Raw genomic sequence first — 25,622 nt, 5'->3', positions numbered from 1 at the left:
CAGGAAACACAGAGGATTCCCATTAGATTCAACAAAAACCGACCATCAATAAGGCATATCATAGTCAAATTTACAAAATACTCAGGCATGGAGAGAATCATGAAAGCAGCAAGGGAAAAAAAATCCTTAACTTACAAGGGAAGACAGATCAGGTTTGCAGCAGACCTATCCACAGAAACTTGGCAGGCCAAAAAGGAGTGGCAGGATATATTCAACGTGCTGAATCAGAAAAATATGCAGCCAAGAATTCTCTACCCAGCAAGGCTGTCATTGAAAATAGAAGGAAAGATAAAATGTTTCCCAGACAAACAAAAATTAAAGGAGTTTGTGACCACTAAACCATCCCTGTAAGAAATTTTAAGGAGGACTTTCTGAGGGGAGAAAAGATGAAAATATAAATACATACATACATACATACATACATACATATATACACACATACATACATACCAAAAGTAACAAAGATTAGAAAGGACCAGAGAACACCACCAGAAACTTCAACTCTACAAGCAACATACTATGAACATACTTCAACTCTACAAGCAACATACTGGCAATATATTCATATCTTTCAGTACCACTCTAAACAGCAATAGACTCAATGCTCCAATCAAACGATATAGGGTAACAGAATTGATAAGAAAACAATATCCATCTATATGCTGTTAACAAGAGACCCACTTTAGACCTAAAGACCCCTTCAGATTGAAAGTAAGAGGATGGAGAACCATCTGTCATGCTAATGGTCAACAAAAGAAAGCCGGAGTAGCCATACTTATATCAGACAATCTAGACTTTAAAATAAAGACTGTATCAAGGGATGCAGAAGGGCATTATATCATAATCAAGGGGTCTATAGACCAAGAACACCTAACAATTGTAAACATTTATGTACCAAATGTGAGAGCACCCAAATATATAAATCAATTAATCACAAACATAAACTCATCAATCATTCCTTAATGCCCCTTACCCATTTAGCCCATCCCCCCCCACACCCCCTCCCGTAATCCTGTTTGTTCTCCATATTTATGAGACTCTTCCGTTTTGTCCCCCTTCCTGTTTTTATATTATTTTTGTTTCCCTTCCCTTATGTTCATGTTTTGTCTCTTAAAGTCCTCATATGAGTAAAGTCATATGATATTTGTCTTAGAAAGACAATCGTTATGAAATCTCTGAAGCTCTGGATCCAGTTCCATGAGCAATTCAAATTCCCAATGACATGATGCAATATGTTTCCTTTTTGGATTTTAAGGTAGTTTGATAGGATTTCTGCCATTTTTTTAAAGTTTATTTATTTATTTATTTATTTATCCCTACACCCAACCCGGGGCTCAAATATAACTTAAGGAGAAAATAAAAAATGAAACCACCACTAAGAAAGTAGAATGCACACATGTACAAAATAGAAGAGTCAGGGCATTTGAAAAAAAATTTTTTTTAAACAAGTAAATTTTGATAACTAAAGATTACAACCTTCTCCCAGCAATGAGTGGTTGCAGCCTTTGAAAGTAAAGGAGGATTAAAAGAGAATACAGAGCAATTTTCTAGCTTCTGTCACAAACACAAGTAGGCAGAAGGATTCAGGCCCCCAAGGCTGTACACACAGGCTTTGAAGAAGTACACAAAAGACCACTAAGCCATAGATGGACTGGAAATAGCTGACAAGTTTGGCCTGCATCTGGCAGGGAAATATAGGGTGACAGAGGTGGCCCTGACCCCAGAATGGACCACTGTCCTCATTGGACACGGAAGAAAAGATTTATCCCCCCAGTGAACAGCGTGGTTCAGTTCTATTCTTTTACTTGCTCTATCTCATTTCATTGAGCAAGGTTCAGAAACTTTTTAAATGGGTTGGTGGGGGAGGGGGTGGTGCAAACCAGGAAAGAGCTATGATGTTGAAAGAGCCATCAGAAAATAGTTGCAGATGGTTACTGGGCTGTGCTGGGTGAGATCCAGTTTTGATTCATCTACTCTTAGCTCTTCTGAATATAGTTCCCTTATTTGAACTAGTGTCCATTCTGGTTCTGAAATTCTGTGCTTTGGGATGCCTGAGTGGCTCAGTTGCTTAAGTGTCCTACTCTTGATCTCAGCTCAGGTATTGATCTCAGGGATATGAGTGCAAGCCTCACACTGGGCTCCACCCTGGGTGTGGAGCCTACTCTAATCAAACAAACAAATAAACAAACAAATAAATAAAATAATTAGAAAAAATTCTTTTTCATGGTACCCATTTTAGTGTTTCAGTACCCAGCTTAAATCATCTATCTTATTTCTTGGTGTTTCTAGGATAGATACACCAGTGACAAAATAGAAACGTGTTTCTCAGATGGCCATATTGAATAAGGAAACAAAGGAATATTCAGCCTAATTACTAAAGTTGTCAGATCAAGATATGACCATTAAAGTAAAGAGATTTACTGTAAAAAGTTAATGGATCATCCATATAAGTTAATATTTTTTGGAGACGTGTTGATATTTAGTTTGAATTTGTGCTGTAAGACATAGACTTAGCTGCTGAGAATGTGGAGAATTCTAATCTTTTGGGACCATAGAAACCAAATTGTGCTGATCAGGGGTTCTAAGACCCATAAAGAGTATCATAAAAATATGAAAATGGGCTCTGCTACTCTTGCTTATATCTCTTGGAGGAACGATGAGTTACTCATCTGTTGTCTTGTTTGTTTTCTTTCCATATCCCTGTGTAAATATAAAATGATAGCATTTGTTTGGCATCTGAAAGCAAGCAGGAAAGACTGCCAAGGGTCAGAGGAGACTGGGGACCATGGGTACCCCAAGGCTATTGGAATCATCTCTACCCCATCACCCATGTATGGTATAGCTATGTGCTTTGACATACTGGCTGAGAAACTCTGGTTTAAAAAAACATATGTAACTTCTATGTCCCCATTATTATTACTTTTCTTTTTTTTAATGTTTATTTGTTTTGAGAGAGAGCAAGAGAGCAGGGAAGGGGCAGAGAGAGAGAAGGATAGAGAGCAAATCTCAAGCAAGCTCCGCGTTGGTGTAGAGCCCCATGAGAGGCCTGATTTCACAAACCATGAGATCATGACCTGAGCTGAAATCAAGAGTGAGACGTTTAACTGACTGAGCCACACAGGAGCCCCTATTATTACTTTTCTTAATAAATGTTCCAAAACCTCTTAAATTCTTGCTGTGGGCTTACATCAGGCATGGAATCAAGGATCCCTAAAATAGTTTAATAGGGATATTAGCACTTCACAATCTTGAAAAGAAAGACCCTCAGTTTACATCAGCTTTGTACAAAAATCAGTCTCTTTTATAATGTTTATTTAATAAAAAGAGAGCTTTTCCTTTGTATCTGCAACCACGTTCATAGAATGTCAGAGGTTGGGGGTCACTTTCCATGAACTGCTTGCTGATTTTGAGATGAACCTCTTAACCTGTGTGTAGCTATTAGGTTGGGTCCTTTTGATGCTCAACAAAAGCAGTGGTGCTGCCTTATGTTGGTCTCTGAGAGGTTAAATAAACCCTGTTGTTTCCATAGTGCCCATGAGTTATATTTGAAATTGGCTTTTATTTTTTTTTGTTCTGAGCCTATTCTTTCCTAATTAATTTACTGCTTTCTAATAGTTATACCCTGCTGGGAAAATACGTAGGGAAAACCTAAAAGGACTAAGGGAGAAAAGGTTAAAGCATTAATTTGACTTAAGAAGAGTATGTTCCTCATTCAATATTCACGACATTTGTTTTTACTTATTTTTCCTCAGGTAAGTTATCTCTCAAAGGAGGCTATTCTCATAGCTTCAATGGAGAGCTAATTTTGAAACAAGTCATTTTCTCTGAACTGAGTGCTGAGGTCTGCTTAATTTTTACAGAGGCATCCCTTTTCTCCTTGCTGTTGCCCTCCATATTTTACAATTACTCCTGTCTTAAGTCAATTTATGCTTTCCATGTGGCCCAGGAGGGGGTTAGCCCAGGCCCAGCTGTTTTTGATTTACATACAACTCCTCTCTCCAAAGTCTTGCCTGAAAATGGCCTCATCAAAGCAGGATAGCAGAGGCTACTTCCTGAACATAAAGTTGTATGTTTACTTCTAGGAAATATACCGATTTAAATTTCCACCTGCTCTTCCTGGATTTATAATATTTACCAAGGGCTTATGCATCTGTCCTGCCCACTCTTTGCTATTCCACTTGACTTACTTTTATTTGGCTTTAAGCAATAAAAGGTGACTAAGGAGATAGAAATGATTCATTTCTAGGTGCCATGAGGAAATGTGAGAGCACAGTTTTCTTCTATTTCACCAAAGATGAAGCCTTAAAAGTAATTTTTCCCATTTGATCATTCAATCCTGAAGATAAGCTTCAGGAAATATCAGCTGGTCAGAATTTAAGTCTTTTTTTTTTTTTTTTTTAGGGCAGTTTCAGGTTTACAACAAAATTGAAAAGGAGGTATAGGGATTTCCAACTTACCCCTGCTTCCACTCATGCATAGATGACCTCCCCCATTATCAACATAACTCACCAGAGTGGTACATTTTTTTTCTTTTTAACAAAGGGTGAATCTATACTAATACATCATAATCACCAAAAGCCCATAGTTGACCTTAAAATTTATTCTTTGTGTCGATTATTACAGGGGTTTGGACAAATGAATAAGGACATATACTCACCATTATAATAGCATATAGAATATTTCCACTGCCCTGAAAGTTCTGTTTTACCTGTTCATCTCCTCCTCCACTTCCCTCCACCCCTGGTAACCATAAATTTTTTATTGTCTCCATAGTTTGGCTTCTTTCAGAATGTCATAGAGTTGGAATCAGACAATATGCAGCCTTTTCAGATTATCTTATTTCACTTAGCAATATGCATTTAAGGTTTCTCTATGTCTTTTCATGGCTTGATAGCTCATTGCCTTTTAGTGCTGAATAATATTCCTTGTCTACATGTACCACAGTTTATCCATTTACCTACTAAAGGGCATTTAGTTGCTTCCAAGTTTTAGCAATAATGAATAAAGCTGCTATAAAGATTTATGTGCAGGTTTTTGTGAGCATAAATTTCAACTCCTTTGGGAAAATGCCAAGGGGAGTGATTGCTGGATTGTATGGTAAGAGTATGTTTAACTTCTGAGGAAATCACCAAACTGTCTTCCAAAGTGGCTGTACTATTTTGCATTACCATCAGCAATGAATGAGAGTTCCCGTTGCTCTGTGTCCTGGCCAGCTTTGGGAGTTGCCCATGTTCTGGACTTTGGCCATTCTAATAGGTATGTAATAGAACCTTATGGTTTTTAATTTGTATTTCCCTGATAATATATGACATGGAACATTTTTTGATACATTTACTTGTTACCTGTATATCTTCATTATTGAGGTGTCTGTTAGGGTCTTTGACTCATTTATTAATCAGGTTGTTTGCTTTCTTATGGTTGAGTTTAAAGAGTTTTTAATATATTTTGAGTAAAAGCACTTCACCAGATGTGTTTTTTGCAAATATTTTCTCCTAGTTTATAGCTTGTCTTATAATTCTCTTGATATTGTCTTTTGCAGAGCAGAAAATTTTAATTTTAATGAAATACAGATTATCAATTATTTCTTTCCTGGATGGTGTCTCTGGTGTTGTATTGAAAAAGATATCACCAAACCCAAGGTTATATAGCTTTTCTCCTAGTTATCTTCTAGGAACTTTATAGTTTCCTGTTTTATATTTAGGTCATTATATAGGCCATATATTTAGATCATAATCCATTTGAGCTATTTTTGTGAAGGGTATAAGGTCTGTTTCTAGTGTCTTTTTTTTCTTTTTGCATATAGATGTTCCAGAACCATTTGTTGAAAGGACTGTCTTTGTTCTATTGTATTGCCTTTGTCTTTGTCAAAGATCAGTTGACTATATTTATAGATCAGCATTTATTTTTAACCAGTCCACAAAGTTTTCATCTACTCTTCTTGCAAAAAAAGTAGCATTGGTTAATGCATTGGATGGATATGAACATCAATAGTTTCAAAAAGTAGAGTTGGATGCTTTGGACTATAACTTTAATTTAGAATGAGAGCAAACTGATTGTGACCTCTGTTCCTCAATCGTCTCCATGATTGACATGACTGACCTTGCTGGCCAGGTGAGGAGCCCTTTCTATCAAAGCATGTTTCTCCATTCTGAACATGCTTGCTCAGCTAAACAGGATGCCCTTCCAAAAGATGGAAGGGTATATGATATTTATATTTTATTTCTCTAAATTAAATTCTTTCCCACCCATTACTTTATAACCTGTTGTTTCCTTTCATTCCTTGGCCTAATCAATGGAGGTTTTTAACCTGGAGTCTATGGAACTCTAGGTTGCACGTGAATAGATTTTAAAGGGTCTGTAGTCTTTTCAAAAACTATGCAAAATTTTGGGTCAATGTGCAGATGTTTATTATTCTGAGGGAAGGTGTCCATAGTGCTCATCAGATTCTTAAAGGGTTATGTGAACCCAAATGATTCAAGTCACTGTTAACAACTCATGTTAAGTTCTTTTTTTTTTTTTTTAATTTTTTAATGTTTATTTTATTTTTGAGACAGAGGGAGACAGAGCACGGATGGGGGAGGGTCAGAGAGAGGGAGACACAGAATCCGAAACAGGTTCCAGGCTCTGAGCTGTCAGCACAGAGCCCGATGCGGGGCCCGAACCCACAGACCGTGAGATCATGACCTGAGCCGAAGTCAGAAGCTCAATCGACTGAGCCACCCAGGCGCCCCAACTCATGTTAAGTTCTATGGCTCAGATAATCCCAGTATTTCACAGAATTATATTTAGCACAAGGGACAATTAAACTATGAAGTATTAATTCTTTATAATATGATTTATGTTTATGTATTTGCATGTGTGGATCTTAAATAACTTTCCTCTGATCTTCCTACTGAAAAACCTTGAGGCTTTGAAAGTTTTATCCATGTAAATCACTGTCATCACACCAGCAAAGTGAATCCTTTTGCAGTATCACATGATCTGGACACTGGGAGCTGAGAATTATGGCCATCTTTCTTCCAGGGCTCTGCAAATCTTCTTTTTATTTTTTAAATTTTTTTAATGTTCATTTATCTCTGAGACAGAGAGACAGAGCACGAACGGGGGAGGGGCAGAGAGAGAGGGAGACGCGGAATCTGAAGCAGGCTCAGGCTCTGAGCTGTCAGCACAGAGCCCGACGTGGGGCTCGAACCCACGGACCGTGAGATCATGACCTGAGCCGAAGTCGGATGCTTAACCGACTGAGCCACCTGTGCCCCATGGGCTCTGAAAATCTTAAGTAAAATATTATTGAATTAAAAAATCTAATCGTGAAGATTATTAAAATCTTAGCCATATGTTTCCTTTTAATTTTCACATACACGTGGAATCTAAAAAAAAGAAAAAAATTAACCCCTAGAAATAATGAGTAGAAAAGTAGTTGCTAGAGGCTGGAATATGGGAAGATATAGAGAGGTTAGTAAAAGGAGACAAACATTCAGTTCTAAAATGAATAAGGTTTGAGGATCTAATGTATAACATGGTGACTATTGTTGATAACATTGTATTGTATAACTGAAATTTGCTAAGACAGCAGAACTTAAATGTTCTCATGGGGGAAAAAAAGATAACTATGTGAAGTGATGGATGCATAATTAACTCAATGGGGGACTTCTTTCACAATGTACATATATATGGAATCACCACATTGTACACTTTAAATATCTTACAATTTTATTTGTCAATTATACTTCAACAAAAGCTGAAAAAACAAAATCTTTAATTTTTAAAAATTCCTGATGTTGCAGAAATAAACTGAAATATATTAGTATTCCACTCTTATATTTAAGTAAAACCAGAAAATTAAAAAGAAATCCCGCATTGAAACAAACCAAAAATGAAAAGCTGCAAGCATCTTATACAAAAAAATGTATATCTCAGCACGAATAAGAGAATAGTTCATTTTAAAAACCAACAAAAATAAGATATGAAAATGTATAAATTATTTAAATTCTAGAATTGCTGTTTGTTCAAAAAATGACCAAGGTGATAATGGCTTTTACCTCCGGAGAGCTAGATTGAATATCAGTGAATCTGGTGCTGCCAAGTCTTCTTGGAAAACAAGACGGGTACATTGTCAACTGGAGTTGCTTATTCATATCTGGCTCTGGGAATGGCATTTCTGTCTTCAAATGGTATAGTGGTAGTCCTTCCAGGTCCAAGACTCACTTGTAGGTGACATGTCCAGAAACAATGTTTGTCTGGACCAGCTGCAGAGATGACTGGAGAGGGAGAGGCTTATATAGGACTTAGAAAGGACTTCAGAGTAGCCAGAAAAACCTGTTGGAGACATCCAATGATGGTCACTAAGCACCATTGTCCTACTTGGTAGTGTTGCACAAAAGTACTCTAAATTTAGTGATTTAAAACAACCATTTTATTGTGCTCAAGGATTCAAGTCAGAAATTTAGGAAGGACTTGTCTAGGAGGTTTTCAGCTGGGACCTCTCATATAGTTGTGGTCTGGTGTTAGGCTTGGCCTTTAATTTCGTGTCTGATGATTTTACTGGGACACACTTCCAACATGACTCTCTTCACATGGCTGGCAGTTGATGCTATTGTTGGAGCTCCACTGGGGCTGCCATATTTACTTATATTTGGCTTCTCCATGTGACTTGAGTGTCCACACTTGATTTGGCTTCCTCACAGTATGGGAACCTCAAAAGAGCTGGACTATCTACCTGTAGCTCAGGACTGCAAACTAGCAGGCAAAGGAAACTGCATTGTCTAAGAAGTCATACAGCACCACTTTGTCTGGATTTTGCTGGTTATGAGCAAGTCACTAAAGCCAGCTCAAATTCTAGGAAAAAGGACAAAGTCTCCATCTCTTGGTGAGGGGCATGTCAAAGAATGAGCAGACACATGCTAAACCACTGCAATCCTCTCTAGTGATTGGATGCTTATTCCTTGCTAACTGCAATTGAGACCTCATACTTTCTCATTTACATTTTTAAGTTTATTTCCAACTTTGTCAATAAGAGATCCACACCATCTAGCAAATAAAAATAGTCTCAGGGGTTCCAGAAGTCACCATTGTCATAGAGCTACTGATATACTTTTATAGTTTGTCAATGATCCTAACTTAAAAAATTTTTTTTTAATGTTTATTTATTTTTGAGAGAGAGAGAGAGACAGCCAGCCAGACAGACAGACAGTGTGAGTGGGGAAGGGGCAGAGAGAGGAAGACACAGAATTTGAAACAGGCTCCAGAGCCTGACCCAGGGCTCGAACTCACGAACTGCTGAGATCATAACCTGAGCTAAAGTAGGATGCTTAACCGACTGAACCACCCAGGTGCTCCAATGATCGTAACTTTTAAATGGCATTTGTGGATCGGGTCAGAGTCATAATTATTTGGGGACAATTCCTTTCTAATATATTGATTTACACTAGTCTCTACATGCATCTTCTTATTCTCTCTTCTTTCCAAAGATAATCCCAACTTGCCTTCCTGTGCCTAAACAGCCAGGTGTCCATGTTGAGGATGGCTCTGCTGAGTTGGACTCAGTGATCAAGTCTTCAGTCAGTGGAAGCCAAAACCTACAGCATGGGGTAACTGAGGAGAAGGGGAAAGGGGTAGAAAAGTGATCAATGGGGGGCTGGATAGACTAATGAAGATGTAAATGAGAAGAAAGAACATGGGAGGTTGCTTACGGCAGGTGGTTTGGAACTTATTATAGCTCCTAGATCCTATTTTCATATGTATAAAGCTTATACATTTTATGACAACATAGCAAAATGACACCACGAATCCTGGCATCAGCTATTTGTGGCAAGTCAGATGAAATCACCAAGAATGACATCCTCTGATAATGTCACATATATTCCTCGCAATACTATTCTATACATACATGTATTAATGCTTCCATTTGCTGACATGAAGAGAAAATGACTCAAAGGAGCTGAAATGAGTCAAACAATAAGGAGACATTTATCTGCTCCTGAAACTAAGACACAACAGTAACTGTAATTGTATCCTTCCCATACCTACATCCCATCTGTGAGATCTGACATTATTAACAGCATTTTTAAAATAGTGGTAAACATAAGAGTTACTACTAATGAAATCCTCAGATCTGATCATCATCAAGTCTTCCTTCACTCTAGTTTTCTTTTATTTCACCTTCTCAATGTCTTACTACATTGCTGCCATGCTGGGGGTTGAGATGGAGGTGGAGGTGGACACGTCAGAATGGTTACGTGAATTCCTTCATTGTCCAGCAATAGTTACTTAGCCTTGGGCCAAACTCTTCCAGATCTAGGAGATCCAGGATGGTCATTTCCATTTGCCCTCAGTCCATGCTCTTTCTTAAGGCATCTGGAACAGATAAAATGACTGCATTTCTTCTTAGATGTTCTCTAAATATCCTGAGAATTGCAACTGCTATTTTGAATCCCATAGAGCACCGCAAATTCTCCCAACTGCAAAACCTCATTAGAGACTTAGTTCCTGTCCACGGGTAGACTGATAAAGAAGGGCATGTGAACTGATACAAAAGGAAACGGGAGCAAGGCTAGAGGGAGGGGTGACACAAAAGGGTAAGGAATGGACAGAAGTCTACACTAGGGTATAGGCAGGACTGCTGTAGACTGCATGCAGTTCTGGGTATAGAATTCATTAGAATACAGTGTTCCAAGACCAGCCATGCAGCAGACTATAGAGGTGGAAATCGGAGCAATTGATGAAATACTGCTGGGAAGAATGTGGGAAAGGGATGGTAAGGAGTCTCAGTTTCAATTGCTTAGAAAAAGGCTTTTAGCCTCATTGTTTTCTACACTGCATATATAATTGACTTTTGGCCTCATTTTACATAAGATAAAATGCTTTTCAAAGGTCCATGATCTCCACTGTAGACCAGTTTCCTAGGGCATGACAGAGAAGTCAGATCCCAGCTCAGACACCTGAAAGCTATTAAAATCCAAGGCGAGTTCTTCACAGTTTTGGTTTTGTTTTGCTTTGTTTCAAGGCAAGTTCTTCATTGCAGCGTGTGTATCTTCCTAATGGGGGCATGTTCTATTTGCCTCACAGGGTTGTAGGGAAGTTCCTTGCTCATATAGTCACATATTGGTTACACTTGACTGGGGAAGGGGCTTGGGGAATTGGAGCCATTCAGTTGTGTAGAAGGAAAGGGACTTGCGGCCCTTTGGATAACTTCAGCCTGTTGCATTATGGCCCATTAGGGCCCCCCATACATATCATGCAGAGGTGAGTGGGCAAGGGTTGGTCTGAGAATCCTCTCACAGTAACTTTCTCTAAGCTGCCTCTTTCCTATTATCATCTTTGCTCTCAGCTTGAAGCCTTAGACCTTCCCACTGCAGATACCATAGATTAAAATGTAAAATATAGGCGTTTCCTGGTCCAGGAAACTCATGCATGGCCAGGAGCAAGTCAGGGAGGATGCTTCCCAGACCAGAGGCCACATGTGGGAACCAGGCTCTTTGGGGCCAATTGACAAGTCTGCAGTGGAGCCCTTTACAAGGCACTGGCCTTTAGCCACCATGACATGGGTATGAGCTAGGCTTTTTGCACTGGGAAATCTAGGTATTTGACTTTCCTTTCAGGAATCTGAGCCACTGCTTTTCCTTATGCTTAAAAATTTCTATTAATAAAATTACCAAAATATTCTATGAAAAAGTTGGATTTGGCAGAAAAATAGATTTACTCCTTGGTCCAGGTGCCTAATTTTAGATACAAGTATATGTAGATTCTCTGTACATACACTCAAAGAGTTTCATATATATATATATATATACACATTTTTTAATGTTTATTTATTTTTGAGAGAGAGAGAGCACGTGCGCGAGGGGGGGAGGGGCAGAGAGAGAGGGAGACACAGAATCTGAAGCAGACTCCAGGCTCTGAGATGTTAGCATAGGGCCTGATCTGGGGCTTAAACCCACAACCTGCAAGATCATGACCTGAGCCGAAGTTGGACACTTAACTGACTGAGCCACCCAGGCGTCCCTATATGTTTATATTTTAAAATATAGTAAATACAGATCTTTTACTTAGGAATCTGTTATTTTTAAAGAAAGAACTTGACCAGTGTTTGTTGATTTTTCCTTTCCTAGGTAGAAATTCTAAAGAAATTCTATAAAAAGTCCATATCTTGTAAACTGAATGTGAGATTTATTCTTCTGAATGAATGAAATACAATTAGCAGGGTTACTTTCTTCTCAGGCAAAGCATGAAGGAACTGCAAGAGATTTAAAGGGAATTGTGAGGAAAGTTTAAACAGGAGCCTTAATAACAAATTTAATACTACTTGCATCTAAGGAATATGATTCAGAATTGTGTAGCTTTCCCAAGACAACCAGTAAAAGTGTATTAGGAAAAAAAATACAATATTTTCATGACATGTGGTCCATGTTGGCCTCATATAGCCCTGGATTTTTGTGGACATAGGGGAGGAAAAAGAAAAGCAGACAGTACTTGGGCCTGTGGAGAATCATAGGAAAGCAAGAGTAAAACACTTTAGTTAGATCTGATTGTTAATACAACCAAACAAGAATAGGAAACGTACTATAGTTAATTAGGATTAATGTCTAAGATCTGGTAAAAAGTGAGACATAAATGGGGAAACAAAATTTAAGGCCACTGGAAAAAAAAAGAAATATTATTTCAGGGCTGATTTACTATGTTTCTAGTGGGTCCGCAATGGTGTGGATTATTTTTATATAACCCAGATAATATAACACAATTCTTTTTTTTCCCCTCAGAACCTCTTCTTACTATGTAAGATTTTCCGCATGTGAGGTCCCTCACTGGGTTATAAAATTGGAATGTAACTGTTAATTTTAGTTCGATGTCTCTGTGAAATGCATTCTGCTATCCACACGATATTTCTCATTTCTTGTTCCTTCAGCTTTGTGTATGCGTAAAACACACCATAGTGGAATTGCCTGTTGAATGCCAGCACATTCATTTGTACCTGAGGAAAGAAAAAAAAATATGGACCATCACTTCTTGGGAGCATACTACATTTATGAAGTAACATTAAGCTACAGACTAACTTGTGTTTGTGCGGTGCTTATTTGTATTTAAATAGGCAATGTCCAAAATGGGTCAAATAGAAGAAAACAGTAACAACCCATGAGGTTCTAAAGGGAGCATTAATGTCACTCTATAGATAAAGGTAGACAATAGTAGTTTTAAAAAGGCAAGTTTAAATAAATAAATAAATAAATATAAATAAATACAAAGTAGGTTTCTAGAATCGCAAGACAAACTCCAAATCTGAGCAGCACTGCTACCACAAAGATAACGAAAATCTTGGTGTTTGTGTGGAACTTTGCAGTAATATAGTTGGCTTTTGGCCAGAGGCTTGTTTCACTTAGGTAAACTGCTTTTCCTTGGCCACAACTTTGAACATTTTAAAAAGGTTTGTAGGCTATCTAACTGTCCTCCATGGCAATGTCACAGGCCCCTGGGATTTGGAATGAGTGACATTATGAGCTTTCTTAAGATGCTCTGCAGCAACAAGACATATGGTTGAATTGTTTTGTTTTGTTTTGTTTCTGCAGAAGGTAGATCAGTAAAAGAAAATTTTTAAAGAAAATTTGTTTAACTGGGGTGAAGTCTGAAATGGAATAATTCTTTTATTCTTTTCCATTTTGAAAAAAAGGATGAGAGGTACTGAGTCCCTCGTGCAGCTCTGAAAACCTCAAGCCAAGTATTCAGGAAGTGGATGTCCTTGCTTGCAGGAACAGACACTTATTTTTCCTGCCAAGGGCAGCTTTCTTAACAGCTTTCTTTGAAGCACTTGTGCAATAGTGTGGAATTTTAAAAATATCCCTAAGATATGGGATAACTTGCATTGTTTTTACTTTTTTCTGTGACAGGCACTAGAGAGCTGTTGGAAAATGTGTACAGTAGGACTTACAGGAAGGGTCCCGTACTGCTTTGTGGAGCCAGCCTTACCCTAAAATTTGGATAGATTTTAGGGTTCTCTGTCAATCAATTAAAAGGGAAGAGCCAGTGGTTTCAGAGAAATGAATAGAATATACCAGAAAAACTCTCTAAATTTGGGAGACCTTACTATCCCCCTCAAAAAAAGACCTTTTTGTTGAATGGTTTAGTAGCCCAGGAATTCACTATGAATGGATTAAGTGTTCTGCTTTTTAAGAAAGAGAATCATCTAGACTTTCTGGATGGATTTCTATACAAATAATTAGTAAGTGTTGCAATTGTGTTCATAAGCTATATTATAACCGTAGACAAATCCTTCTTGAAGAAGGAATGGATCAGAGAGTAAGATGCACTTAACAGAGTGTACAGCATGAGGATAGTCAATATATGATCATGGGAATGTCCTAGCTCTGATTCTCTGGTGAATTATGGAATTGCTGCTTTCCTTGCAGAGCATCACTATGCACACTATGTGTTTCTGGGTAGGACAATTGCAAAGGAAGCCATCATATGAAAACCATTGGCCTTCCAGGGATGCTAATACCCATTTGGCCATCAAATTGTGAGTGTGTTTAATCAAGTGAACTGATCAACTGTAAAAAGACCCGCCACACACAAAAACAAAATCCGAAGTAAGAAAACATCTAAATCCCAGAGCAAGAGAAAAAGAGAACATAAACTAATAGCATTTCCATTTATATCATACCTCACGCTCATAAAACACATCCTCCAACGTCTTTCCTCCACTGCCATCACCCACAGCCTCAAACAAAGGCTTATATACCTAAAAAACAAAAAGATTATTTTAAACGAATTCTCATTTCTTATATATGAGGATATTTTCCTGGCTATATAGAAAATGACGTATCTGTCTGTTCTAAAAAATCTATCCAGAAGGGCTGAATGGTTTTTTGTAGGATTTTGGCCTCCTGAAAAAATACCCCAAAAATCCAGATAAAAAAGTATGGATGGAATTCTAGCCATTGGCTTATTCAGGTCTTTAGAAGAAGCAGCAAATGCAATTGTACTCTCAATGTACATTGGATGAGCTATTTTCTACATTCAGTTCTTAGGGCTAGTTGGGCACATTATAGAGGCTAAATGAATGCTTGAGGTTTAACCATCACAGGTTCATGGGTTCTTTGGCATGGCAGTTGATAAACTTCACATGGAATTTCAGGTGTGGAAGGGGTGGAGATTGGGGAAACGTTCAAAATTTAATATTATGCTCAAAACCTTCTTGCAATGACATGAGATACTACAAAGTTTCATGCAGTTTACTGGCTTCTCTTTTCTGGAAGTCTTCAGAAACCCATAGGAAAAGATAAGAGTGTCATTCCAGTTCTGGAAAAGTTACCTGGAGGAAATCATGTTTCTGTAAATTAGAAAGAATGGAATCTGGGGATGAGATGTAGAACCTGGATGTGGATTAAGGGCAGGACATAGCAGCCTTCATTCCAGTGCCTATTTCTGGCCACTGAAAAGGTATAAACCAATATGTCCATATTCTCCCTTGTATTTCCGGTTGACATTCTGTACCTGAGCCTGTTTCCCCAATGGGCACTTGAAAGGACTACTGGGTCAGGCTATTTTATATAACTTTGACATGAGCTCACATATCCAGAACACTGCACCAGTCCCTTGGGGAACTTGCTTTATCAAGCACTTCAAATGAAGTGCTCAAATGACTGCTCCTTGGAGATTTAAACAAGTACTTGCTTGGCAGGAACCTCAAAAAAAAAAAAAAAAACAAACCACTAGTATGGGTTAGAAACTTCAAGTATTTCTTTGGGAGACACAGTTACAGAATGACATTGCTTTCTACCTTACAAACATTATAACTGCTTTAGATAAGATGTGTAATTTTGATGTGTGAACTTCTAAAGTACACGTGATGAAATAGCATGAGGCTTTCAGGGTCCCCAGTGTGGTCACGTACTCCATAATGGTCTGCTACTCTCCTCATCTGATCGAAGTCTTCTGCTTGAGCCAACAGGCGCAGCCCCTCAGGGTACAGCTTGCCACAGGTCGGGTAGAGGGTCTCCCGGTCGTCTTTGCTCAGTTCAGTGCCAAAGGAGTTAAGAGTGATGATAAAAGCACGTCTGTCAGCCTCAAACTGAATTTGCAAAGACATAGTATCAGCAAAATCTAACCATGTACTAACTGCTGTAAACAGAACCCTAAGTAGACAAATTTATGTCCAGAGTGATTTGCTCTCTGTTCTGGATTTATGTCTAATTTTAATACAAATATGTGTTATTAATATTCCCTTAGTCTCAATGGAGTAATTTTGCTTCCCAGAAAAGGATCACCTAGTGATAATAGGTTAGGACTCTTGAAACCCCACTAAACTTTAGTTCCCAGGAACTCTGCAATTAGTTACTCATGTGTCTCTGTCACATAGGCCACTAGAGTCTAAAATATCTCTTCCATGAAAATGGGAATAAACCTACTTGTTGGGGTCTGTTCAAGAATAGGACAAGATAATGTAAGTGGAAGTGCCTGGGGGGTGTTTGGAGCAAAAAGTGCACGAAATAAATATTAACATCTCTTTCTGGTTATTGATGTCAGTAGGATTTTTTACATAATGAAACTTTATGCTATATGCCATTTGTTTATACTTTTTAAAAATGTTTTATTTATTTTGAAAGAGAAAGAGAGAGAGAGAGAGAGGGAGAATGTGAGTGGGGGAGGGGCAGAGAGAGAAGGAGGGAGAGAGAATCCCAAGCAGGCTCTGTGCTGTCAGCACAGAGCCAGATAGGGGCTCGATCTCATACACAGTGAGATCATGACCTGAGCCGAAATCAAGAGTCAGATGCTTAACCGATGAGCCACCCAGGCACCCCACCATTTGTTTGCTCTTTAATAGTTTTGGTTTTCTTCTTTGAAGTCCTAGGTTGGACATCAATAAATCTAACTCAGTAGCTAAGAATTACATGGCCCAGGACAAGTTACCTTTCTCTCTGGCCTCAGTTTCCTCACTTGTAAGATGATAGGGTTTGACCTCATGATCTTTCAGGTGGGTCACGTATGCTCATGGCCTGCCTTTGTGCTCAGCACCACTAGGCAACTGAGCAAACAGCTCCAAGTCAGGCCTATTTCCTGTAACCACTCTGTTTTTCTTGAAATTTCTTACTATTCCTTTGGTCTCCATGTTTCTTCTATCTCTTGGTTCTTCTCCTACCTCTTCTGACCATTCCATCTCAGTCTGTCCTTTCTGGGATCCTCTCTGCTTATCATGGGAGTTTATCATAGTGTCCTTGAGCTACAAAACTCTACATTCCTGAAACACCCTGCACTTGCATTCTTTTAAAATCTGGAAATTCTTTCTCTCCTACTCCACTGTAAAATCTTTGAGGGAAATCATGTCACTCTTTTTATTTTTTATTTTTAATATCCAGTGCCTGGAAGTGCATAAGAAGATCATTGAATCTTCAATGAATCTTCATTGAATCATTGAATCCAACAGGATGGTCTGTGAGTCTCTTATTTTCAAATTTCTATAATATTCTCTACAATGTTGCTACTCAAGGTGTGTTTCATGGTTCAGTAGCTTTGATGTCACTCGGAAGCTTGTTAGAAATGCAGAGTCTCAGGCCATAGTCCAGCCCTCCTGATCCAGGGCTTACATTTTAACAGTATCCCAAGGTTATTTGAACGAACACAATAGCTGAAATAAATTGCTCCGCAATAGCCTTTGATCAGTGTACTTTTGACTAACGAATCTAGACTTGCAACAGATTTTGCTGGAACTCTTCTGTTAGAACAGGTGTTTCCTATCAAGAGGGTGAGCTTTAGTTCCTTCTGATCCTTCTGATTGATCTCACGGAAAGCGTGGGTGACCCAGAAGCAGGGAGTGGCCTCATTTGGAAGCAAAGGCAGCTGCCTCTGGCCACTGAATGTCACCAGTCCTAGCAGTAAGTTTAGACCTTCCAGGGACAGGAGAAGAAATGTAAGAGGGAGATTTCATGGCAATAAGAAACCTTGAAATAAAAATTAGAGCAGGAGGAGCAACAATAGAGCCAATTGTCCCACATGCCCTTCAAGGTGCTTCCTAGTTCTAAGATGTTGGTTTTTATTCCTGTTTCCCCCCACTTTTATTGAGAAATAATTGACAGGCATTGCTGTGTAAGATGTTGGGATTTTCCAGAGAGAAGTAGGGTGGGGCAGCAGAACTGCAGATGGCCCCGCAGCAGAGGCCGTTCTGGAGGAGGACGCCGCGTGAAGTTAAAGCATGACATTGTGGAGGAATGGTCATGGCTCAGGCACTGGGAAAGCAGTTGAAGAAGAAGAAGAAAGCTGGACAGGTAGCTAGGAAGAGAACCGGAAAGGCTTCGCGAAGAAGAAGGCTGGACAGGTAGCTAGGAAGAGAACAGGAAAGGCTTTGCGTGCCATGCCAGGAGAGGACTTTGGTTGACACAATTGGTTATCTGAAACACCACACACATTCCAACTTCTTGTTCTTGTAAATACTTCTTCCCTCTGCCTACAATGTGTGTACTTCATTCCAGAACTCTCCATGTTGAAATCTTACCTACATTGAAGGGTCCCATTAAATGGCTTTTTTTTTTTTTTTTTATTTTACAAGAAGTCCTTCTATTTCCTTTCCAATTGGGTATGATTTCCTTTGACTCCTTATTATACTTCAGTTTCCCTTTTATTATAACCGTCTGTATATTTACCTCAGCACCCTTTTCTAATCTAGAGGTTCTTTGTGTGTGAGGGTGTATTTTCTTAGTGAAAAGGACTATAATCTTGGAATTGTAAAAGGGCTATCCTGTGTTTGACCATCCCTAAGCAGACAGTTTGACACAGCATCTGATTATGGAAGAGTAAATGGGGTGGTATTAGATTTCACTTAAGCCCTCTCTGTCATTTTTAGAGGGCTGGCATCCTGTGTGGCATAGAGGATGCCAGATGTCCTATGTCCTTTCACCGTTCCTTATGCTCATTCATTTTAAAACCATAACTTATTTTTTGTTGTTGTTGCAAAAACTAAGTGTACTGTTGACTTATTCAAAGTCAGTATCACTTGCACATGATGGAGTTGGGCTGATCACACATTTTTGCCGGTTCATCATTCGAGGAAAGGAATACCTTGTGGGGGCAGTGGGTGGAAGAGTCAACAACAATGGAAGAGTGAACTGGAATCAAGCCCGGCCCCATTAGCACGTGTACTAACCAGGGAAGATGAAACAAACTTATTCATCTGTGCTTGTTTTTCACTGTTTCATTAAACATATAGATTGTCAGGAGAGCAAAGACAAATAATAAAAGGCATAAAGGCAAACAGTACATTGCAGTGTATTTCCCTTGACCATAAGTCAATTTCTTTCTTTTTTTTTTTTTCCCATAGGAACTCACAAGCTTGTAATTAGGTCAAATGTTTGCATGCAAGTCCAGGTTAATGCTCTCTTTCACCATATTAAGTCTTTTTCAGTCTCCTGTCAACCCAGATTAAATAAGAACATAGATGGAAGAATGTGATAACTGAGGTGCTCTAATGTTGCACAAATAAAATGAGAGGTAATTACATGATCTGATATATTTATATAAATCTGAAAAATCTCTTCTGATCATATCATTAGACACATTATAATTGCATGCTCTGTGTAACTAATACTTCAGTGTAATGTATAAAGGTAGTTGAGTGGACTTTTATTTTTTTATTTTTAATTAAAAAAATTTCTTTAACGTTTATTTATTTTTGAGAGACAGAGAGAGACAAAGTGTGAGCAGGGGGAAGGCAGAGAGAGAGGGAGACACAGAATCTGAAGCAGACTCTAGGCTCTGAGCTGTCAGCACAGAGCCCAACGTGGGGCTTGAACTCACGAACTGCAAGATCACAACCTGAGCCAAAGTCAGACACTTAACCCACTAAACCACCCAGGTGGCTCAAGCGGACTTTTATTTTTAACGCAGCTTAAAAAAGAACCTAATCTAATATGGTAGTATCATGGGTATAGGAAGGGATAATGAGAACACTGGGTATTATACAGTATTTTGATCAAACCCTTCCAGTGACAAGGATTCTTCTACTATGCTGTCCTTTCTGCATTACTGAGGATTACAGAGACATAATTCTTATCTATTTTTGATTTTTATACCACATGCAGTATGATCTTGCTTATGAATTAGTACTTACTTTCATACAAGAATTGTGAATGCTAACTTTAATGTAAGTAAAATAGTGGATGAACATAGAGGAACCAGAGAGAGGCTGCCTGAGTTCAAATTCTGACATTACCACTTCTTAGGTGTGTGTCATCAGGCGAGTTACTAGCTTCTTTGTGCCTCAGTTTCCCCTTCTGAAAAATAGATGCTAAACTCCCATCTTGTTGTTGTTGCGCTGTTTTGAAGTCCAAGTGAATTCATGTACATTAAGCACTTAGGATAGCATCTGGCACATAATACACGTTAACTATTGATAATGTCATTGTATACCTCTTGAAATGTTCTGAGTTTTGCCATAGCTCTTATTGCACATAGTTAGTGGGTATAAAGCACACAAGCCATTTCTAAACCACAGGAATTATGCCATGTTGAAATTACACTTTTGAGCCATGGATAATGTGGCTTCTTATAGTGTGGCTAGTAGTTAAAAATTTATGACAAGAAAGGGGAGTGCTTCTTAGGGCCAGCAGATTACTTATGTTCAGAATGTCTGAAAGAGACTAGCTCACTTTCTGACATTTAGTATGCCATAAAAAAATGTTATTTATTTATCAGTGCCCACTTCCTGTGTAATATAGATAAAGGCAAAAAAGAATTTTTGGAGCTCTCCAGTGATAAATTTTTACTTCAAGGACTGCTTTTGCTTGAAGAGTTTCAACAGGGGATAGCAAAGTATCTTCAACTGTAAAATTTTAAAGATTAAATGTTTTGAGGGGAACTAATTTTATCATATGCAGTTTCAGAACATTAGGTTAAAATACAGCAGGTGAAGTTATTCAAGTTTTTTGTTTTTTTCCTTTTTTTGCTATAGGGCAGTTCTTACCAGGCTTTTCTTTCTTTCTTTCTCTCTTTCTTTCTTTCTTTCTTTCTTTCTTTCTTTCTTTTAATGTTTTTTAAAAAAACTTTAATGCTTATTTTTGAGAAAGAGAGAGAGACAGAGAGACAGAGAGCAGGAGTGAGGGAGGAGCAGAAAAAGAGGAAGACACAGAATTCAAAGCAGGCTCCAGGCTCTGAGCTGTCAGCACAGAGCCCAATGCATGGTTCAAACTGATGAACTGCAAGATCATGACCTGACCCAAAGTTGGACGCCCAACCAACTGAGCCACCCAGGTGCCCCATTACCAGGCTTTTCTTGAAATCAGGTTATTGAACTATTTAATCTACCTACCAATGAAGTCACTGTGACAGATAATCTAATGATTAAGGATATTCTTTAGACAAAACTTAGTTTCACAGGACAAAGCAAAGGGCTTTTCTAAGTCTAGAATGGTACCTGCCTCCTTCCTCCACCATTTTGTTATTCTTGTGAAGCCAGAAAAAGAGATCTATATGAAACACAGTACAAAATATGCCCAGCATGTTCCCAGATCCTTCTGATCTCTGAGATCAACATGTGTGAACAGGAGGATCTCTGAGCACAGATGAAATCTGTGATGAGAAAGGGAAATTAAGACGTTTATAGCATCAATTAGAGAGGTAGAAAGCAATGGGGGCATTTGACAGATAATTAAGTGAGCATGCCAACTGTGAATCACCTAACCCCAAAAGTCTTCCTAACCAGAGCTGGAATGCCCGAGGGTTGTTTGAGTTTCCTTTATTTTAGGATTTATATAAGGAACAAGGCCCAGAGTGGACTTTGGTTCCAAGTTGTGAGAATTCCCAGATTCCCAGTGTTCCCTCATTGGAGGGAAGTTGAGTGATTATTACAAGTACTCGTATTTCACCAATTGTTAATAGTATACCAAATTTTTAACTAATTATAATCTATTCATACCACATAAAAATGAATCATGACCAAATTTTGTAAGCATTTTTCTTTTCTAATTCCAAAATAACTTTTCAATGTAGAAAACTTGCAAAATACCATTCTTAACTGAAAGCATCAAATGATATATATGATAAAATATGTTGTTTATTTTATTTTTAGATAAAGGAGCTTCTAAGATAAAGAAAGATAAGTAGGACTATGCAAGTGAAAAGTGTGTAAGCATATTATTTGGCACAAAGAAATTCAAGGACTTTCTTACCTCAAGAATGGGACACATGATTTCTGCTGTGACATCACCATGATTCTTACAGAATTTATAGAATGCCTCGAGGTAAGACTTAAAAAGAAGAAAGATCATAAAACAATAAAATGAAGATATTTTCCTTTGGAAATTTGTAGATCAGCTTTTCATGGCTTATTAAATACTTTAATGGAGGTTGAATTACTTGTCCCATAGGGCAATATTTTATTAAAAATTTGGTACAAGCTTTCACAATGAAGTATGTTGCACAGCTTTAAAAAAGAACAAAATTGTACTTATCATACCTTATGATTCCTTAACAAGCACTTTTTTTTGCATGGTTCTTGGGTTTATTTCACATGATTAATGTTTGGTACTCTAATAAGAGTGCCAAACTCTTTTATGAGCTCAACAAATAATTCTAGATTTGGTCCTGTGCCAACATTTAATCTCTCTTGGTGCTCAGGAGACACGTTTGGGATGGCTTTGAACATGGAAGACACATTGGAAAGTCAGAGTCTGGGCTGTACAGTTAGACTGACTGTGTTTGAATCCCAACTCAATCACTTACCATTTAACTGACTTCTGCCAAGTAAATCTTACCTCTCTATGCCTCAGTTTTCTCATATGAGGAATGGGGATAGCACATAGTTTTGCTGTGTGGATTAAGTGAATTAATGCCTATAATTTACTTAAAACAGTGCCTTCTGTTAGCTATATCTTAAAGATGGCTGCTCTAAGTCCATAAGTTTCTTTATAAAGAGGAAAACTGCCTGCAACACAATGCTTTTGAAAGGACCTTATGTTTTAGCATAACCAGTTATGTAAATGGCATGACAGTATATATTCCTTCAGTTACTCTGTGAGAGTGTCTGTCCAAAGATGCTATTGTTGTATGAGTGTAAATGGACAGTTTGCTCAGTGCATATGACATAGAGCTACTCAAATGGTGGCAGCATAGACAGATAGCTGGCCAGATCATGCAAGGTGGTACCTATGTTGTAGTGTCCAGGAGTTGGTCATCTTCGTATGCTGCACACTGTCAGTAAATGGACAGGTTAACTGTGAAATTCAAAGACTCTATAATAGGATTAAGGATAGAAATGGATGCTACATGACACAAGGCTCACTATGTATGCTGGGTTTTGTTTTGTTTTGTTTTTTTAATTTTTTAAAAGATTTTATTTTTTTAAGTTTTTCTTAATCTTTATTTATTTTTGACAGAGAGACAGAGCATGAGTGGGGGAGGGGTACAGAGAGAGGGAGACACAGAATCCAAAGTAGGTTCCAGGCTCAGAGCTGTCAGCAGAGTCCGACGCGAGGCTTGAACTCACGAACTGTGAGATCATGACCTGACCGGAAGTCGGTCACTTAACTAACTGAGCCACCCAGGCACCCCTAAAGATTTTATTTTTAAGTAGTCTCTACATCCAACACGGGGCTCGAACCTACAACCCTGAGATCAAGAGTTGCGTGCTCTATTGACTGAGCCAGCCAGGCACTCCTATATGCTGGTTGTTTTAAAATGGATATGGTTCATCTTGCTCATCTATCCACCCACCTACCATTCACCTATCCAGCTGTTACCTTTTGTGCTCTAGGCACACCAGGCAAGGAGCTGGGAATACAGAGAAAGATGGGCGCATTACTTCCTCTCAAGAATCTTGCTGCTTCAGGGGAAGCTGACGTGTATGTATTTAACCAAAAGACCAAGACTGTAAAAGCTGTATTCCAACCATGTATAGCTTCATAATTGCAGAAGTTGGCTAATGGGCAAAGTAACTTTTAATAAAGAACTCTGGTTAAGATGTATTATGTAAAAAAGAAAACCGTAGTATTTTGGGAGACACTTACCTTGTACAGTTTATTGCGCAGTAATTCAATATTCAGTTCATCTAGGGTATTTTCAGACATGCAGTCTTGAAAGAATGGAGCTAAAAGTGGAAATTATCACACAAAATAAATTCATCAAAAGCATGATTATCAACTATGGAAAGACTTCCTGCATATACCATCCTGTGCTCATTCTTGACCAGGACACTGTGGAGTGGCAATCCACAGACTGGATAAAGCTACCAGTAATGGTGACAGTGAGAGTGATTAGTTATTTAGCATTTACTCAGTGCAAGCTGTTCACTAAACATTGCATGTATTTGATCCTCACAACACCTTGGACCTGTTCACTTTATGCCTTACTTTTTGAAGTGCCCCTACCCCTCATCTAATCGTAATATTTATCACTTCCAACCTCACTATATGCTAAGGATTGAGCTGTGCTAAAACTGTGTCATATTTAGTTTTCAAAACTCTGTTATACTAAGATACTATTGTTTTTAAAATGAGGAAACTGAGATGCACTGAATTGCCCCAAGTCACCATGTTGGGACCAGACAGAGCCTGGAATCAAACATCCGTGATTATAGGCTTACCCTCTTTCTTTCACACTCCCTTAGCACCACACATTTAATGACACCATTTTTTTTTCTTTTTAAAATTTCTGTTTTCAACAGCAACTATTTTGACAAATGATCTACAGTGAATTGCTATGAACTGCTACTATCCAGGTTTCCTGACAATAATGTATATAAAATTATCCCATTAGCATTTTGAATGCTAGAACTATTATCAGTGCTACATTATAATGAAATTAGCATTTGTTTCCTCATTGCTTCAGGTCATTTGACAGGCACCCCTGAGCGTCTCAGAAAAATGGCATTCCTAAACTTTCTAAACAAAATGTACACAGCCTTATTTAGACAGAAATTTAAAAGGAAAGGATAAGGAATTAATCATATAGAACCCAGTTAGAAAATTAATTTTTTGAAAAATGACAAGTTCTATCATTTATTTACTATGATCTGGTACAAAGTACAAAGGTGTGGAGGTCGAGAGGTAGTCCCAGCTCCTACTGGGCTACAAATGGATCTTATGTGACTCTAGGAAGGTTACTTTCATTTGTTGCCATCTGAAAAATGAGGGAGCTGAACTAGATGATTCCTTAATGTCCCTTCCATGTCTATGAATCTGTATAGTATGATATTATATTCATGGAGAAAACAATGAATTGAATGTGCATTTTTTACTGACTATGATGATGTGCACACGCAGCTATACAACTGCTTATGCATTTGTACCTAATGGTGTTTCAACCAGAACAGCATTGAAGAGGTCCGAAGGTGTCTCAGCAATGTTGACTGCTTCCATTTCTGTGAAACGGCCCAGTGGGTGGCACTTCACCAGAATTTCTTTCACAGATTTTTTTTGCAATGCACCGTTCATCAATAGAATCACATTGTCTATCATGTAACTGCACCTGGTTTAGAAGAAAGAAATCAATTGCATGAGAATAAGAAGCATACCACCAGTAAAAAAAATAAAAATAAAAAATAAATAAATAAATAAACAAAAATATAGTTCAGGCATATACTTTTTCATTAAGGAAATATAGGAGTCTCTTCTTATTTTAAACTTTGGGGTTTGAGAGATGTGAAT

At 38.2% G+C, this 25,622-nt stretch overlaps 1 protein-coding gene across 2 annotated transcripts in view; it reads right to left on the bottom strand.

Moving 5' to 3' along the window:
* Nucleotides 1–7,946: 7,946 nt before the first annotated feature.
* ATP6V0D2 (ATPase H+ transporting V0 subunit d2) overlaps nt 7,947–25,622 on the bottom strand; it is a 47,634-nt gene continuing 29,958 nt past the window's right edge. The window contains exons 3-9 of one of the 2 annotated variants that reach the window (XM_007084318.3): nt 25,265–25,443; nt 23,985–24,064; nt 22,149–22,226; nt 15,887–16,063; nt 14,654–14,731; nt 12,772–12,970; nt 7,947–8,319 (exon numbers count right to left, since the gene is read on the bottom strand). In XM_007084318.3, the coding sequence (XP_007084380.1) occupies nt 12,809–12,970; nt 14,654–14,731; nt 15,887–16,063; nt 22,149–22,226; nt 23,985–24,064; nt 25,265–25,443 (754 nt within the window). In that variant the 3' untranslated portion in view covers nt 7,947–8,319; nt 12,772–12,808. Of the gene's footprint in view, nt 8,320–12,096; nt 12,971–14,653; nt 14,732–15,886; nt 16,064–22,148; nt 22,227–23,984; nt 24,065–25,264; nt 25,444–25,622 lie in introns of those variants that run through there. The other variant, XM_042973146.1, reaches the window with a different exon arrangement.

The sequence above is a fragment of the Panthera tigris genome, chromosome F2 (genome assembly GCF_018350195.1).
Source record: "Panthera tigris isolate Pti1 chromosome F2, P.tigris_Pti1_mat1.1, whole genome shotgun sequence".
In the NCBI taxonomy this organism is placed as follows: Eukaryota; Metazoa; Chordata; class Mammalia; order Carnivora; family Felidae; genus Panthera; species Panthera tigris.
Note: the sequence above shows the minus strand (reverse complement) of the source record. Positions and strands in the feature narration are given on the sequence as shown.